Here is a 17531-nt window from a genome sequence, read left to right as displayed (position 1 = left end):
AGGGCCGGACTGTGCCCCATACAGGAGGGCCCCAGGACCTGCTGGACGCCAACGTGCTGGCGGCCCAGAGACGAGTGATTGCAGTGCTCCAGAGCTCCCAGGAGATGCCAGGGCTGAGGGGACAGGGGCTCCTGGAGGCTGCCGTCAAGGACATGAGACAGGCACTGGCCCTGAGCCTGCACCACCTCCTGCAGCAGGCCTGGCGGCTACAGAGACAGCAAAAAGCAGCGGAGAACCTGGAGGCCAGCGGCGGCAGGATAGGTATGGCTCCCCAAGCCCTGACAGCCCAGACCCAGAATGACCTGGTGCTTCACTGCCCCCTCAGCCCGTAAGCTCAGGGACAGGCCTGCAGCCCCACCGGCCAGTCACACATGGGATCAAGGGAAGAGAGAAGGAATTCGGTGACTTCATGCCCTGAGCTCATGAATGCTTGGTTTTCAATCTGTCTGTTAACCTCCAGCCAATTCCACTGGGTCTTACATTTGATGTTAGTAAAGTGGATATCCTCTGGTAATTTCATAGGACCCCCAAGCACCATAACACGTGATGATGCCCACTTTACAATGCAGAATCTGAAGTCAAGGGAGCTAAGAGACTCACCCACCAGGATCCCTTAGCTAGTTAACTGCACAGCCGGACCTGAAGCCTGAGTCTCGGAGTCCCCACTCTCCTTGTCAACAGCCTTCAACTTACCGTGAATAAACTCAGGAAGGAGCCCATCCAACTCCTCCACGTCCCCTACTGCCCCAGCACAAGGAAAGGCAGGGAAAGGAAGTAGAAGTGGCGTCTTCCTGGAGCTTATCTCACACACTCCTTCTAGAAACTTCTGCCCAGGATGTGTCAGAAAAGAACCAGGCTTTGGGATCAGAACTGACTTGAGTTTGAAGACCTACCCCACCGTTTGTAACCTCTTTGACCTTGGGCAAGTTACTAAACCTCCCTCTGCCTCTGTTTACAACATCTTTAAAATGAGGATTAAAAGAGCACATCCTTTAGAGATTTAGCTGTAGTACCAAGTAAAGTCCATTTTATATGGAGTTCTGAGCTTAGATTCTGGCACATGTAGGTGTTTCAAGAAAGTCTGTCCCCTGTCTTCCACCTTTTCAGCCTAGCCTAGAAATTGCTCTCAGTTTCCCCCAAAGACCTGCTGCCTTATTTTTAAGTACTCAGTCCTTCCTTTATGGATTCAAAATGCTAAGGTGGGCAAACAGAGGCAGTCTTATCAGGGATGGACAGAGACACAGCCCCTCAAACCTCGGTGTGGCCCTCCGCCCTCACTTCCTCCCCCTGTGTCCCTCGCTTTGTGTTAGGGGCGATGCGCTATCTGGGGACAGCGCTGTGGGTCCCGGCCTTGTATGGGATGGAGATCCTAGACCCTGCGGGCTCAGGGCTCATGGTGCCCGTCCTGGGCATGGAGAGTGACGGGGATGCTGGCCATGCCACACCCGTGGCAGGTTCGATGGAAGATGCAGATGGAAAAGGTAGGAGGGAACCTGGGGGGTCCCTGAAAGCCCTGGGGGGATGTGGCTGAAGACCTCATAAAGCTTAGGAGGGGTGCCTGTAGCCTGCGCACTCATGAGCCAAGGAATGGGATCATTCTGATGCTACCACCAGGGCTGCTGAGACCCCAAATAGAGGAGCTCAGAGATTCCAGACCCCTGCTACCACAGATCACTTACCCCCCCTGAGAAAATTCAAAGATGAGCACTTCAAAAACCCCACTCCCCCTTCACCCTCAGGGTCCTGTGGCTTCAGGAAACCCTCTAATCCCGCTCAGAGCTCCTCAAAGGATCAGCATGTTTCTTAGGGTTCTTTAGCTCCCTCACAGCCATATTTCCTTCTTCCCACGACTACCCCTGCCTTCTTTCCCCATCTCTGGTTCCAGAAACCACCAGTGGTGGTCTTGGCATCCCACAGGTCTGGTCCCAATTGCAATTGGGGCACAAGCCATAGACCCCTTGACTGGGGAACCTGGTCCCGTCATTGGCGCTCAAACGGACCCTTCCACCGGGGTTGTGGTGCCCATTGTCCAAGTGCTGGAGGCCTTACCCCGGGCAGTGAGAGACCCTGGTCTGGTATGTAGGAGGCATTTATTCTATTTCTTCATTCAATCAGCAAATACTCATCAAGAACCTCCTGTGTCCCAGGCACTGTGTTAGGTGCTGAGAAGCAGACAGCTAGACGGGGCGCTGGGCAGCTGTAGGTGCCAGCCATGGTCATGGTTTACAAGGGTGTGGAGACAGCACAGAGGAGGGGCATCTAAGTCACAGGGTGAGCATTCTAGGAAGGCTCCCCAAAGGGGCAGCCCTGCTGAAACCTGAAGAAGGACTCAGAGAAAGGCCTCAGGGCCCAGCGAGGGCAAAGTGGCAGGTGTGAGACCATGAGTGTTCCAGGACAATGAGGAAGGCAGAGGGGCTAAGGCAGCAGGTGAGGCCAATGCGGAAGACAGGAAATGAAGCATAAGCAGCCTTGGGTGCTTGGCTGAAGCCAAGAAATGTGATTTATGATGAAAGCCACTGAAAGATTTGAAGTTGATATGATCAGAATCCAAGTGAAAAGATCAGACATGCATGTTTTCAAGGCTCTTAAATTTGGAAATCTTGGGACAATACAAAAAGAAAACAAATTACTCAGAATCCTACTATTAATATATTTTTTAAAGTATCCAAATAAAGATGAAAGAGCTTCCTGCTCCCACTTTCTCTCACTCCACCTGCCATCAACAACTCCCTCCCCCCAGTCTGCTCCTCTCTCCAGACACTACACACCTCTCCTCCAGTCTCTCCCTCCAAAGGCAGCCACTGTTAACAGGTTGGCACACCTCCTTCCAGACATTTTTATGCTTGATATGTGTGTATATGGGGCTTCCCAGGTGGCACTAGTAGTAAAGAACCCGCCTGCCAATGCAGGATACCTAAGAGATGTGGGTTCAGTCCCTGGGTAGGGAAAATCCCCTGGAAGAAGGCATGACAACCCACTCCAGTATTCTTGCCTGGAGACTCCCATGGACAGAGGAGCCTGGCAGGCTATGGTCCATAGGGTCACAAAAAGTCAGACACAACTGAAGTGACTTAGAACGCACGCACATGTGTATGTGTAGTCAGCATTCTAGAAAGTTCCCTCTAAGCAGTGCAGAGGACAGATGAGACCAGGGCCAGACTAGAGCAGGAGGTTCCTACAGTAATTCAGCCTTTGGCAGGTTCTCCACTGAAATGAAAATGATTTAGGGTCCTCCCCTGCATTCTCAGCCTAGTTATACTTCCAGAGACAAAAATGGACAAGTCATAAAAGATTCTGGTTAGAAGTCAAGAAATGTAATGCTAGCCCGGACATCCAGGGTCACAGACAAGTGTAAAGGGGCGATACAAGCATCCAAGAACAGTTTCCTGCTGCCTCCTGCCCATCCCTGGCTCCCCAGGAGACAGGTGGGCAGGGGCAGTGACCTAGGAGAGTCTAGGTGTTAGAAATAGGGGGGGAAGGCCTGAGAGCTTGCAGAAGGTGCCTGGTGATTATTTTTCCATCTCCCACGGAAGCAGCTGCCTCACCAAGCTTTGTCATAGATGCCCCGGGAAAGGGGAAGCCAAAGGCTTAAGAGGCTTTGGGGGGTCTGAAGCCAGACCCCAGGCTGGGAGCAGAGAAAGTGTCTGGGCCCTAAACAAGCTGAACGTTGTAGCTGGACACCCTGGAGAAGGAGCTGAGAGCGCGGGAGCAGTACTGGCACTGCCAGGAGCAGGAAGAGGTTCGGCTGGCAGAAGAGCTGGGCGCTGCAAGCCCGGGACTGCTCTCCACACCCGGCGAAATCCCGGGGCTGCGGGTGAGCCCAGAGGCCCCTCCTCCGGGCCCCAGTCCCCACAGGTTTCTCCTGGAAGCAGGGAACCTTTTTCTCCCACCAACCGCAGAAATGGAGTCCATCTCAGGGCAGAAAATGTTCCAGGATTCATCCCCCAGCTCCAAGCCCAGACTTCGGGGCTTTTGGTGGCTCAGAGGGTAAAGAGCCTGCCCTCAGTGAGGGAGACCTGGGTTTGATCTCTAGGTCGGGAAGATCCCCTGGAGAAGGAAATGGCAACCCGCTCCAGTATCCTTGCCTGGGAAATCCCATGGATGGAGGATCCTGGCGGGCTACAGTCCATGGTGGGGGCAAAGAGTCGGACGCGACTTCACTTTCCCTTTTCTTTCCTAAGTGTCTCAGCAGGATGGGGGGAGGGGGGAGGAGCTGGCCCAGCCCCCAGCTCCTGCCTTCCCCTCCTGGACCCATCTTTCTGTGCCCCTCATCTCCCGCCCTCTCAGCTGAGGGCCGCTGAGGAGGCCTGCAGAGCCCTGGAGGCCCGCTGCCTGCAGGAGACCCAGAGGAGAGCCGGAGCCCTGAGCGGCCAGAGCAGCCAGAGCGAGCGGGACCTGCTCGCTCAAGGTGGGGCGCCGATCCTCGGAGCAAAACCTCCCGGGAGGGGTGCCGCCAACCCCAGGTCCCCAGCCTGGGTCCCTCCATCCCTCTCCACGTGTTTCGGAACCTCCCAGGTATCCAGCCAGTCCCCGGCTCTGACCCAGCAGGTCCCTTCCCTGGGCTCCAAAAAACCACCGTGTCTTTCCTTCTCCTCCCTCCCTCCAGAGGCAGGCGCTGCCACGTGGCTCTTCTCTCTGCCCCTTGCAGCAGACAGAGAGGAGTGGGCGCAGGAGGCGCAGGTGGTGCTAAGCCTGCAGCAAGTCCTGCAGAGTTTAGGGCAGGCCGAGGAAAAGCTCAGGCAAGCGGTAGGCCGGCTGCGGGGCCAGGAGGAGGAGATGCGGCTACAGTGCAGCAAGGGCCAGAGCCCACAGGTCTGGAGCCGCTCCAGGAAGGTGAGACTCGGAGGCTGATGAGGGGATCCCATGAGAGAGCACGTTCACCCGTGACATCAGACGTGGCTCTTCTGCAGGTGGGCTGGGAGGGGAGTAGGGAGAAAGAGAAAGACTCTCCCTTCTACTCACGGCACTTCACTTCCTGTGTCCTAGGTGGTCCAGCATCTCTCCAATGAGCTTCAGGAGGTGGTGAGGGAGAGGCAGAGTACCCTGGATAGGGCCCTTGGTCAGCTGCAGTACCAGCGGGAGCTGAGCCGCCTCCAACTCTTGCACATCCAGGTACTGACCTCTGTCCTTGGCCAAGGAGATGTGTGTGTCCAGCTTTTGTTGGGAGCTCTCCAACAGAGAGAAGCTCCAGAGAAACCATGCGGAGCCAAGCACAGGACTAGGTTCTGACTGTTTCATCCTAGATTGTTGCCTCGGGGACCCCTGTGTGTTTGGAGAATTACCCTGCAGACAGGTTTTATGGAACCAGCACCACTTCTCCCAGGGACCAGGCTGCTGCCTGCCCCCTGTTGATTCCTTTCCTGAAGAGCCTCACTGGAGCATTAATGGGAGATCAAGGCCACGGCCTAGGACTGGAGGATGGGGGACCAGAAACAGGTGAGGTGGATCGTGGGGCCAGAGTTACCTTCTGACGCCAGTTCTGATCATGTGTGATGAAGTGCTAATGCTACAGTTAGAGCTTCGAGCTCCGTAAGGGTGTGGCTGTGGCAGGTTCTTCAAGAACATGAAGAAACTCAATGTATTTCTTATACCTTGCTGTGTAACAAACTGCCCCAAAGTTGTGTGGCTTGAAACAATGAACATTATCATCTCACAGTTTTTCTGTGGGTCAAGAAGCTTAGCTAGTGGCCTCTGGTTCAGGGTCTCATACAAGCTACATCGAGAGATCAGGCCAGGCTGCTGTCATCTCCAGGTCTGACTGCACAGTCTGAGTTCACTCTCATGGCTGTTGGCATAACTCAAGTCCTCACTGACTTGTGTCCAGAGACATCAGTTCCTTGCCAAATGGACTTCATAAGGCATTCACAACATGGCAACTGGTTTCCTTCAGAGCAAGTGAGAGAGCCCCCGCCCCAAATGGAAACAATAGCCTTTTTGCATCCTGATCTCATCGCTTTTGCCATATTCTATTCATTAGGAGCAAATCAGTAAATCCAACCCACACTCAAGGAGGAGATAACCCAGGGGCATGGGCACACACAGGGGTGCATGGAGGCCGCTGCAGAGCCACCTGTCACACCCGATGCTCTTTTAGACTTTGGCCACAGCCCTCTGCCCTTAGTCACAACAGCCACTTTCTTCTCCTCTGTTCAGATGCAGATAAAGTTGACATCCCGTGGACCTCACCACTCTTCTCAGCCCTGAGGAAAGTAGACATCAGGTCCCAAGCTCTCAGGGATGAAGCTGAACTGCAAGGACAGGCACATCACAAACCAGGTGACCTCCTTCCCCTGGGGGCTCTGGTTTAGACTTACCATGACACAGTGAAGGTGTCCAGTGGTGTAACCCGCAGGACTGGAAGTACCAAAATCCCAACTCACCATCATCCCTTTCTCCTCACCCCATCCTAAGATCCAAGGGGTTTTCCATATGAGGAATAATGAACAGAGATCAAAAGTCCCCAAGGGAATTCCTAAAGGCCCTCTATCTACCCACTAAGCACTGAATCTAAATCTTGAGATTCTATCCCAGTCATGTGTTACAAGCAGTTAATGGAAGAGTGTGAGATACAGGGAGATAGAGGAGACAGAGAGAAAGAAGACCTTGCCCCAGAAAGGGACTCCAGATTACTTTACTAAAACCACCCCCTTGAAATTGGAAAGGGAACATGGCTGGCCTGCCTGAACTGGAGACTCAAATCTGTTTCAACTCACCTACATCCCAGGTGGGAGAGGATTAACAGGAAATGAGTGCATGTCTTTCAGCTGACCATGATGCAGGCCACTAGTAAGCACAGTTCCAAAAACATCTTTGAATCTGATTTCACGTCAGCAAACCATTGCCTACAGGCCAACTCCAGCTTGCTACGTTTTCATGCAGTCCATAAGCTTAGAATGGTTTTATATTTTTAAATGATTAGAAAGTGAAAGTCAAAGTTCCTCAGTCATGTCTGACTCTTTGTGACCCCATGGACTATACAGTCCATGGAATTCTCTAGACCAGAATACTGGAGTGGGTAGCCTTTCCCTTCTCCAGGGGATCTTCCCAACCCAGGGATCGAACCCAGGTCTCCTGCATTGCAGGCGGATTCTTTACCAGCTGAGCCACAAGGAAAGCCCAGCAATACTGGAGTGGGTAGCCTATCCCTTCTCCTGGGAATAGGGAAAATGTCAAAAGAATAACATTTCTGCAGAGTGCTTTACAATATATCCTGTGGTATTCTAAATCTTTTGTTCTGTTAGTTCATTAAATCTTTACAACAACCCAGCAAAGTATGTGGTGTTAGCCATTTCATAGATAAGGAAACGGAAGCTTCTGAATAGGTCAAGTAAACAGTCAAAACTCATATTGCTAATGAGTTCAGCTAGAATTCAAGCCCAGAGAGTCTCACCCCTGAGTATGTGTCCTTAACCTCTCCCCCAAATGAAAAATTATCCAACATTCTAAAGGCAGTGCAGAAAGGAAGATGAAGGCAGCAATTTTGGTGAGTTCTCAGGAGGGCGGATCTTTGTGTCAGAGAAGCAAGGGGAGGTTTTGTAAGGGAATAAAGCCACACTTCTACCGGGATGATCGGGAACACTAACTGTGAACCCCAATCTTGCCTCTTGATTGTAAAAGCCTAAAATATTTACTGTTTGACCCTTACAGAAAAAATGTGCAGGCCCCAGAACTTGACCATTCTCAATATTAATTCTGCCTCCCCTTGGGGTAAACTAAGAAGAATACAGTCAGAGTAGCCACCACTGCTTCAATGTTCATTGTCTTTATAATGAAGCCTATGTTGACTTCATAATGTAGAAAGCAATTTTGTACAGATTGTCTTGTTTACACCCAGTAACCCAAATTCAGATTCTATGAGACAGTGGAGTATTTTTTTGACAGTGGAATTTTTTTATAGATGAGATAACAGATACTCAAAGTGGTGAAGTGACTTTCCCAGAGTCTTACCAAACCTGGACCAGAAATCAGGTCCTCTGACTGCTAGCTCAGCATTCTTTCCTATACCATGCTAGTCAAGTCTTTTTTTTTTATTGTCCTCTCAAGAATAAAAAGACAATAGAAAATGTTTAAAGACCCAAAGTGCAATAGAGACAATTCTGTGGGGCAGTGAGACTCTTAATACAACTAACATTTACTGAGTGCTTACTGGGTGCCAGACACTGTTCTGAGTACATTATATTTAAATGCTCCAAACAACCCTATGAAATAGAAGAAAACGTGTTGCCATCTTTTCTGGACCCTCATTCTGTTGTTCTGGTGACTTTGTTCCTAATGACTGGGACTCAGTTTCTTTTCCATGAACACTGGCAGAAGGCTTGAGCCACAATGTATATATAGGAGGCTTTAGCACAGGAGGATGGATGGATGGATGGATGGATGGATGGACAGATGGATAGATCCAAATACACCTTTTCCTAAGTTGAATTGTGTTGTTGTTGTTTAATTAATGTCTTGTTACTGCACAGAATAGTCAGTGAAGTCTTGCTGTTTCCCCTGCAGCCCTCAAAAGCTCTTTGCAAGATCTCCCCAAACCTCAGATAATGCAGAAGGAAGAGCTGATAACTGTGCCATCCACAGACCTCTCTGCCAGGGAGTTCGTGGTTTACCAGCATGGCCTCTCCATCCTACACCTCCTCACCCCCCAGCTTCAGGTGAGTTTGGTTCTGGTCTCTGTGGAGCAGTCGTCCATGGAGTTTAGAAGAGCAGGGTCACCAGGAAGGAGGCTTGGAGGTAGTGGATATTTCTTAGGCTGAAGCACCAGGAACAGAGAACTTTCTAAGTCTCTCCTAAGTGAATCATTTTACCAATTGAAAGCCTAATCTCTCAAATGATAGGATAATGGGGAGAAGAATACAGGCAGAGAGTGGGCTCTCCTTTGATTTGAGAGTTCCCACCACTGCTTCAACGTTCATTGTCTTTATAATGAAGTCTATATAGACTTTATAATGTAGAAAGCAATTTTGTATACATTGTTTTGTTTACACCTAGTAACCTGAATTCTGATTCTATGAGACAGTGTAATATTTTTTTTTGACAATGGAAATTTTTTATAGGTGAAATAACTGATACTCAAACCGAATGAATTACATGACACAAAACATGTTCATGATTGTTCTATTGCATATGCATACGCATGCTCAGTCATGTCCAACTCTTCTGAGACTCCACGGACTGTAGCCCACCAGGCTCCTCTGTCCATGGGATTTCCCAGGCAAAAGTACTGGAATCGGTTGTCATTTCACTGTTATATTAGTCTGTATGAATTAACTCATTTAATCATCACAAAACCCAAATGGCATAGATACTAATTTTTTTCTCATTTTAAAGTTGAGGGAAAAAGATACAGAATGGGTGAGGAAACTTTTCCAAGAACACACAACCAAAAGGGTTAGAAGGCAGGCATCATGGCCCGAGAGGCTTCATGCCTGACTGCTACTGTACCTCTGTTTAGAAAAGTGGCAAATCAAATCTGGTAGTGAGCATAAATTTCAAACACCAAGTTAACAAATACTCCTTCCACTTTCCTGTAGTCTATACTGAATCCACTTACCTGTTATAATTTAAATTAATACCCCAGTTCATTTACTTCCCATTTATTGGTTGGTGCTATGTAACTGAGCTACATGAGAATTTTTTAGCAAAGGGATAGGTTTTGTTTTTATTTGTTTTTATTCTTTTTAGGCTCCAGAAATCACCCTGCAGATTGCTTCTCATCTTCCTGCCATGGAAGCCTCAGACAATGCCTTCCAAGGTTCCTTCTTCTATCAGGTATTTCAAATTCCCAATCCCAGGTGTGAGGTTTGTCAAATTCTAGGTCTAGTAGAGACAGGCGCAAAAAGAGCAAATGTTATAGAACATTTTTCTCTCTAAGTCCTCAGATGTTTTATTCCCTCTAAGTAATAAGTCATCTGGCTAAGGCGTAATAAATGTTCCCATGTAAGAGCTTTCTCTAATTAGTGAAATGACTATGTCCTGGCCTGTGCCCAGAGAATCACAATGGCTTTGTGCCCATTAATGAATCTGTCCTTATCGAAGCCAGTGGTTCCAGACTGGTGTTTCCCGTAAGAGGCATGGTTCCAAGCTCAGGAAATCCTGCAGAGCCAGCATCTTTCTATGGAGAAGGATCTAAATTGTTCCTGTCCTGGTAGTTCCTCAAACACGTAGACTGGCAGTGCTGTGGCGGTCCTCTCAGCTAGTGTATATGGACCTTAAACACTATGACAGAAAACAGTGATTGTGAGAGGGGGCTGCTAACCAAGGTTAGAGGACAGGCAAGTGGCTTATACTTGGCTAGGAGGTTGTTAGGGGATTTAATAAGACCAAAAATTACCCATGTATAATATTCTCCAGGTATTATTTCACTTGATCCTCAAAGCATCTATGAAGTAAGCAATCTTTACTCCTATCTTACTGATGGGGAAGCAAACTCAGGAGCCACGGAGTGTTATGTGCCAGGCACTTGGCCATATGTCTCACATGCATTATCTCATTTATAATTATAGCCACCTAACCCCAAGGGTTGGGGAAGGGTACTCCTGTTGTTTCCATTTTATGCATTAGGAAATTGCGTCCCGGAGAGGCCAAGTTACTTGCCCAAGATCACAATGTGGCAAGAGTCAAAACTCAAGTCCAGATGAATTTTACACCAAACTCATTTTTTAACCATGCGTCTGTGCTGACACCCGCAGCTAATTCCAGAAACTGATCTCAGACTGTCTGATTCCAAATTACCTAAGGTTTTTCCATGCCAACCTATCACCTCTTAAGAGAATTAACAAGGAGTTATTTCAAATCAATTAGGCAAGACAAGAGATTTGAGAACTTGATTACAAAAAAGGCATGAAAGACAAAGAAAACCTGAGAGGCCCATAAGACTATGCTTCTCAAACTGTGGTCTTTGGGCCCTTGTGTATCAACGACCTGGGGAGCTTGGTAAAATGGAAATGGCGAGTCTACCTAAAGCCCACAGAACCAGAAATTCTGGGATAGGTTCCCAAAATAGAATCACACCCAAATGATCCTTATTCACACTAAGTTTGAGAACCACTGAATAAGTTTCTCCAATAAGTAATTGGAGTTCACGTATTAAAAAATAAAAATAAAAACAGAGATACATGAATAGTTTTTCTCTGAATTTCCAAGTTTGCTTTCTATAAGATAGGGGTAGCAAAAAAAAAAAAAAAAAAAAAGATGGGAGATGATGGATAAAGTGATTTATTCAGAGAGTTGAGCTGAAACAATTTTCCCTTGCCCTCTGAATCCTCCCTTCGATAAATTTCCATTTAACACAGGGGGTCTCTAACTTCATGATCCCCAAAGTTGTTTTAGATCAGATAAAACTAGAAAAAGAGAGAGGCAGTGGAAATATTCCCTGAGGTTGACATACCCATGTTTGGGTGTTTTCTCCACTCAGAGAGCTGAAAACACACTGTTTGTTAGGAGAGAGTGTTTGGCATCAGTGGGAAGTTTTGTTCTGCTGTTGATCCACTGCCTGGCCCACATTGCTGCCGATGACCTCCACCAGGACTCCAGCCCTGCCTTTCTGAGGTCATTTTACAAGGTATTTATAACGTGCAGAGGGCTTTTTGCTTCTCTTACTCTGTGACTCATGCCTATTCCCCAAGATAGTAAATGCTATAAGCTCTGAAACATTTCAGGTCTACTTAAGTCCCATTGGTGGCCCTTGGTTTCTACTGCCTGGCTAAGATTTTCCTGACCAAATTTCCCATGGCAGCATATGAAAAATGCATACACCTCTCTAAGAATTCTGGAAAGAAGTGGCCTTCCTCTGAGAACAGCATCGCCACTTTCTGTGGATATTTCATTGTCAGTATTTGAACCTCACCAAAATTACAAATGACAATAGTAACCCATGGTGCAGGCGAGTAAAGATGGTCCATCTCAAGCCCCATATTTTTTTAACTGTTATTTTAAAGCTTCACTAGCCATTTCCTAGAGGCCAGACTCATCTTCTGCTCTCACTTTTCCTGACCAGGGGCTGCAGGCCTATTTCAGAGAAGCATTCTCTATCACTCTGCAAATGTCGACAGTTTCCCAGGACAGTAAACTTGGCCAAAACATAAGTGCTCTTCTGCTGGGAGAGCAGCCCGTCTCTGAAAGAGGAAGAGACCTTCTCTCTAAACTCATCGTAAGAAAGCATGAGTCCCGCTTGGAGCCAGAGTCGTCGGAGGAGGTAACAGATTTTAACCTGTGTAGCCTGTGGTTTTGTTTTTGTTTGTGTTTTTTGTTTACACTTTCTATTTTATATTGGAGCATAGCTGATAAACAATGTTGTGGTAGGTCGGGTGCACACAGTGACTTAGCCATACATATACATGAATCCATTCTCCCCTGAGCTCCCTGCCCATCCAGGCTGCCACGTAACACTGAGCGAAGTTCCCTGGGTAGCACATGGTTTTAAAATCGACTCCTTCACAGAGTAAATGCCTCTGTGAACGACCTATGCAGGTGTTTCTTGCCTCCCTAGATGGCACATTGCCTTGACATTCAGGCTGCTTCTCAAACCAAATATGACAGTATTTTTTAAATCCTATGTTCTACAGGGCAGACAGTGGGGACCTGGCTCTTGGGGATTGCAAATATGGCTCCACAGTTCATTCATGTCCCATTAGCATATTATCAATAAATAAGCAGAATTCCATCTATAAAACTTACTGTGACTTAGAGACTACATTTAGATGCCCAAGTGGTAGCTTGTTTACCCAAATTTATTGTATGCTCTTTTCTGCTCAAGTTTGACAGTGGCATTCTTAATACTTATTAAGTACTTTTATAACAATATTATCTCAGCTTTTTAACTATTAAAATATAAAATTTAAATCTATCATCTTAAAAAGACTATTTTCTATTCTTCCATTAAAGGTCAATTCATTGTTGAGTTATAAATAAGAGCATATCTTTTTTTCATTATGTATATAAAACTTCATACATTTTCAAGGCATATATATGTGTGTATACACACACACACACACACACACACACACACATATAGTCTCATTCAAGCCACCCAGCAATCTTGGTAGCATACATATTTTTAGTCACATTTGTATTTAAAGGTAGATTAAGCAGTTTGCTCCAAACCATACAGCTATTTGTAGTGGTAGAATTGAGACTAGGTTCTTGATCACCTGACTGCTGAGGAAATAGTCCATATACATCTCCCTGTAATTAAATCTCCATTAGTTACTGATTTATCTTGTGGCTGTTGCTGGTGATGGTGATGTTGGTCATCCAGATTACAAAATTGTTACAGTCTAGCACAAGTTTCAGAAAACAGCCAACACTCTGTCCTCACCTAATAGCAGCATTTGACACACCTGATCACTTTCTCCAATTCGATCCATCTTCTTTACTTGACTCCCAGGACACTGGCCTCCTCTAGTTTTCCTCCTACCTCTCTGACTGTTCCTTCTCAGTCTCCTTTGCTGATCCTTCCTCTGCTCCCTAGCCTCTTTAATATTCAAGGGACAGGATTCAGTCCTGTCCCCTTCTATATTCACTCCCCTTGGGGATCTCGTCCAGTCTTCTAGCTTTAAATCTCATCTATATGTCAACAACTCTTAAATTTTTTCTTCACCCTCAACCCAACTCTATCTCAACTCATATATCCAACTGCTTACTCACCATCTGGGCTTCCCTGGTGGCTCAGTCAGTAAAGAATTTGCCTGCAATGCAGGAGACCCAGGTTCGATCCCTGGGTCAGAAAGATCTCCCGAAGAAGGAAGTGGTAAATCACTCCAGTAGTCTTGCCTGGAGAATTCCATGGAGAGAGAAGCCTGGCCAGCTACAGAGGGTTACAAAGGATCAGACATGACTGAGTGACTAACACACACACTCACCATCTCCAGGGGAATGTCTTACAAGTAGCTCAGACTCAACATGCCCAAAGCCAATCTTCTTTCCAGACCTGCTCCACTTAAAACATTCCCCAAAAAAAAAAAAAAAAAAAACATTCCCCATCTCCACTGATGGCAACTGTGTCCTTCTGATTTTTCAAGTCAAAGTCTTCTCTTCAGGCCAAATCTCTCTCTGTTTCATATACCCCACAACCGATCCATCAGGAAATTCTTCAGAAACTCATCCTTCACAAACTGTATCTTCAAGTATATCCATGATTGATCACTTCTCATCACTTGCGCTGCTACCAACCTGATGCAAGGCATCCCTTGCTTAAACTACCATCAGACCTACTAACTCATCTCCGAGCCCAAGCTTGTCTCTCTACAGTCTAGTCTGAGCACCGTAGTCAGAGTCATCCTTTGAAAGTAAAAGTTGGGACTGCTCAAAGTCCTGCTGTGTTCCTCAGTTCACTTGGGTAAAAGCCTAAGAAGTCATGTCCCCTTTGTGTCTCACACTGTCACCTACTCTTCCCCTCATTCACTCACCTCCGACCACAGTGTCCTCCTTGCTGTTCTTCAGACACTCCAGGGACACTGATCTTAAGGCTTCCACCTGCAATGCTCATCCCTCTAAGGCAGTAGCTCCCAACAAAAGCAATTTTATTCCTGACAGGACATTTGGCAACCTCCAAAGACACTTTTGATTGTCTGACTCAGAGGAAGTGGTGCTACTGACTGTTAACCAGTGGGTAGAGGCCACGGATGCTCCTAAACAGCCTACAGTGGATGGGACCGCCCCACAAAGAAAATCATCCATCCCCAAATGTCAGTAGCGCTGACTTTAAGAAACCCTGGTCTATGCTGGACTCCCTTGTCTTCTTCATGTCTCTGTTCAAGTGTCACCTCAAGGACTATCCTGACAAGCCTGTCTTACTCTGCCACCCTCTTTACCTTGCTCATCAGCTTCTCTTTGCTCCACATTTCTTTATCCTGTATCACGTCCTAACATATTACAGAATTTATTTTTGCCTGCCTGTGTGCTCAGTCGCTCAGCCATGGCCAACTCTTTGCAACCCCACGAACTGCAGTCCGCCAGGCTCCTCTGTCCATGGGATTCTCCAGGCAAGAATACTAGAGTAGGTTGCCATTTCCTCCTCCCGGGGATCTTCCCGACCCAGGGACTGAACCTGTGTCTCCTTTGTCTTCTACATTGGCAGGCATATTCTTTACCACTGCACCACCTGGGGAGCCCCTCAGGATTTACTTACGTTTGCTTATTCCGTTTTCCCTGCTAGAATATAAACTCTATGAGGGCAGAGTTGTTTGCTTTGTTTTTTCTGATATAATCCACATTCCAGCCTCAGAGCAGGCTTTTAATATGTTTACTGTGCTAATGAATAGATTTATGTCGACACTGATGCTATGTAATAAAACTTTTCAATCTAGGAGGCAGATACTAGCAAACATTACACACTTGCCATGTGTCAGGTGTTCTATTGAGAGCTTTACATACATTATCTCACTTAACCTTCTCCATGCCTTTATAGAGTAGATGTTACTCTTATTCTTAACTTACAGATGAGAAATCTGAAGCTTAGAAGTATTAAAAGCCTCTTTTCCAAGACAGAGATAGTTGCAGAGCTTGTATTAATTAGTACTCTGCCAACCCATTTATGAAGAGATCTCATTTTATTTTAGGAAAGCAGAACTGTGTATAGTACTCTGAGGTACTGGCAAAGAAGATTCAAGAGTACTCAGAATAAATGAGAGCAAAAATCTTAAGTTTATTATAATTTATCTTTCATACTCTCTACAGTATATTAAGAAAAACAAAGATCTTCTCCTTTTTACCAACATGGAACACTTCCTAAAAAGCATCCTTGCTTCAGAGCAAAAACTCCCAAAAGAAACAAGAGATCAGCTTGGGGATGAAGATAAGGTGAGATGTTCGGATGAGCTACAGCATTGAGACCATACTTTTCTATATACTTTGCAACTTTTTGGTGTGTGTTTGGGACCATGTTTATCATTGAACATGTCAGCAGAACACAAGATTGGAAATCAATGGTGATATAAGCAAGTAATATCATCAGTCATTTATTTTAAAACTTTATCAACAGATGGTGGATCTTAGATTCCAGAGTTAATCCCTCTGCTTTCAGGCAGGTCAGGTCTTAAAGAGCTGGAACTGAGACTTGGACTTGCCCTAGTTCACCCAGCTGGAAGAGAACAAGTAGTCACCAGATCTATTGCCTTCTCATTCACGATTTCTCCCACTGTTCCATAATGATACCTACTACCATTTTGTTTTTAATTGGAAGCATTTAAAACATTGTTATATCTTTTTTTTTCATTTATTTTTATTAGTTGGAGGCTAATTACTTTACAATATTGTAGTGGTTTTTGCCATACATTGACATGAATCAGCCATGGATTTACATGTGTTCCCCATCCCGATCCCCCCTCCCACCTCCCTCCCCATCCCATCTCTCTGAGTCTACCAAGTGCACCAGCCCCAAACACTTGTCTCGTGTATCCAACCTGGGCTGGAGATCTGTTTCACCCTTGATAGTATACTTGTTTCAATGCTGTTCTCTCAGAACATCCCATCCTCACCTTCTCCAACATTGTTATATCTTTAAAAACCACCAAATAGCTTGGTTCCAAAGGACAAACATTAATATTTGTCACATATAATTAGCAAAGAGAAAACCCCAAGCATTATTATACTCATTATTCTCATGCAGAACAGTGACCTAAACATGTTGAGATCAAGATCAGAAACAACCCAGAGACATGGCTGAGCACCAACTCTAGCCCTGGGCCCCAGTCTATTACAAAGTTATCACCAGTATCTGGGGTGAAAACTACATTTTTATTACATTATTTTATTGCATTGTTACAATATCATATAACTATACAAGTGCACATATTATTAATGGACACCTCATGAAACCATCCAAATAAGCATTCCCATGTAAGTGTCCAGACCAAGAAATAGAACTTTACCAGCTCCCAGCAGCACCCACGTCTCCCCTCCCAGTCACCCATCCCCTGAGAGTGGCCACCATCCTGACTCCAAACATCATAAATTGTTTTTGCTTATTCATGAATTTTACATCAATAGAATCATGAAATATGAATTCTTTGTTCTTCAAGCTTGTGAGATTTACCCATATTGTTGCAGGTAGTTGTAGTTTGTTGATTCTCTTTGTTGTAAAGTATTCTGTGGTACAGATATATCTTAATTTATTCACCATATACTGATCTACAGGTGGGTATTTTCCAGGTTGGGATTATATAAATAGTTCTGTGCACCTTTTGATGACTGTACCTAGTCAGGTATTAACTTAGGACAAGTGCTGGGCCTGAAGATATGGATATGCTCAACGTTAATACATACTATCAACCAGCGTTCCAAAGTGATCACACGCGGCCACCAGCCATGGATCAAAATTCCAACTGCTTTCCATCCTTATCAGAACTAGCATTTTCCATCTTTTTTACTTTATCCATTCTCCTGGGTGTGTGTTTTTAATTTGAATTTTCCTAGTGGCCACAGTGGAACTGAGCATCTTTCATGTATTTATGCAGCATTTGAAAGTCCTCTCTCTAGAGAAGCCTGTTCAAGTCTTTTGCTGATTTGTTATTGGATCACCTCTTTTTAATTGA

The 17531-nt window shown here is 46.0% G+C and overlaps 1 protein-coding gene across 2 annotated transcripts; it reads left to right on the top strand.

The window, feature by feature from the left end:
* The first annotated feature begins 4059 nt into the window (after positions 1-4059).
* Positions 4060-17002, top strand: LOC110130351 (uncharacterized). 2 transcript variants are annotated; one of them, XM_070473604.1, is made up of 10 exons: positions 4060-4408; positions 4649-4833; positions 4987-5112; positions 5244-5436; positions 6154-6276; positions 8500-8651; positions 9682-9768; positions 11414-11560; positions 11996-12193; positions 15676-17002. In XM_070473604.1, exons 1-10 carry the CDS (start codon positions 4060-4062, stop codon positions 15826-15828), a joined length of 1713 nt encoding a protein of 570 aa, XP_070329705.1. In that variant the 3' UTR covers positions 15829-17002. The 2 variants fall into 2 exon arrangements, with proteins under 2 accessions (XP_070329705.1, XP_020737922.2); XM_020882263.2 differs by having other exon boundaries at positions 4060-4833.
* The last annotated feature ends 529 nt before the right edge of the window (positions 17003-17531 follow it).

This window comes from Odocoileus virginianus, chromosome 10 (assembly GCF_023699985.2).
Source record: "Odocoileus virginianus isolate 20LAN1187 ecotype Illinois chromosome 10, Ovbor_1.2, whole genome shotgun sequence".
Lineage (NCBI taxonomy): Eukaryota > Metazoa > Chordata > Mammalia > Artiodactyla > Cervidae > Odocoileus > Odocoileus virginianus.
Note: the sequence above shows the minus strand (reverse complement) of the source record. Positions and strands in the feature narration are given on the sequence as shown.

What these genes read in the sequence shown, in the direction of transcription:
- LOC110130351 (XM_020882263.2), top strand. Translation starts at nt 4,060, where the DNA reads ATGGCAACCCGCTCCAGTATCCTTGCCTGGGAAATCCCATGGATGGAG. An exon ending in GGATGGGGGACCAGAAACAG is followed by an intron (nt 5,437 to 6,153) that starts GTGAGGTGGATC and finishes TCCTCTGTTCAG; the next exon opens with ATGCAGATAAAGTTGACATC. An exon ending in TCCTCACCCCCCAGCTTCAG is followed by an intron (nt 8,652 to 9,681) that starts GTGAGTTTGGTT and finishes TATTCTTTTTAG; the next exon opens with GCTCCAGAAATCACCCTGCA.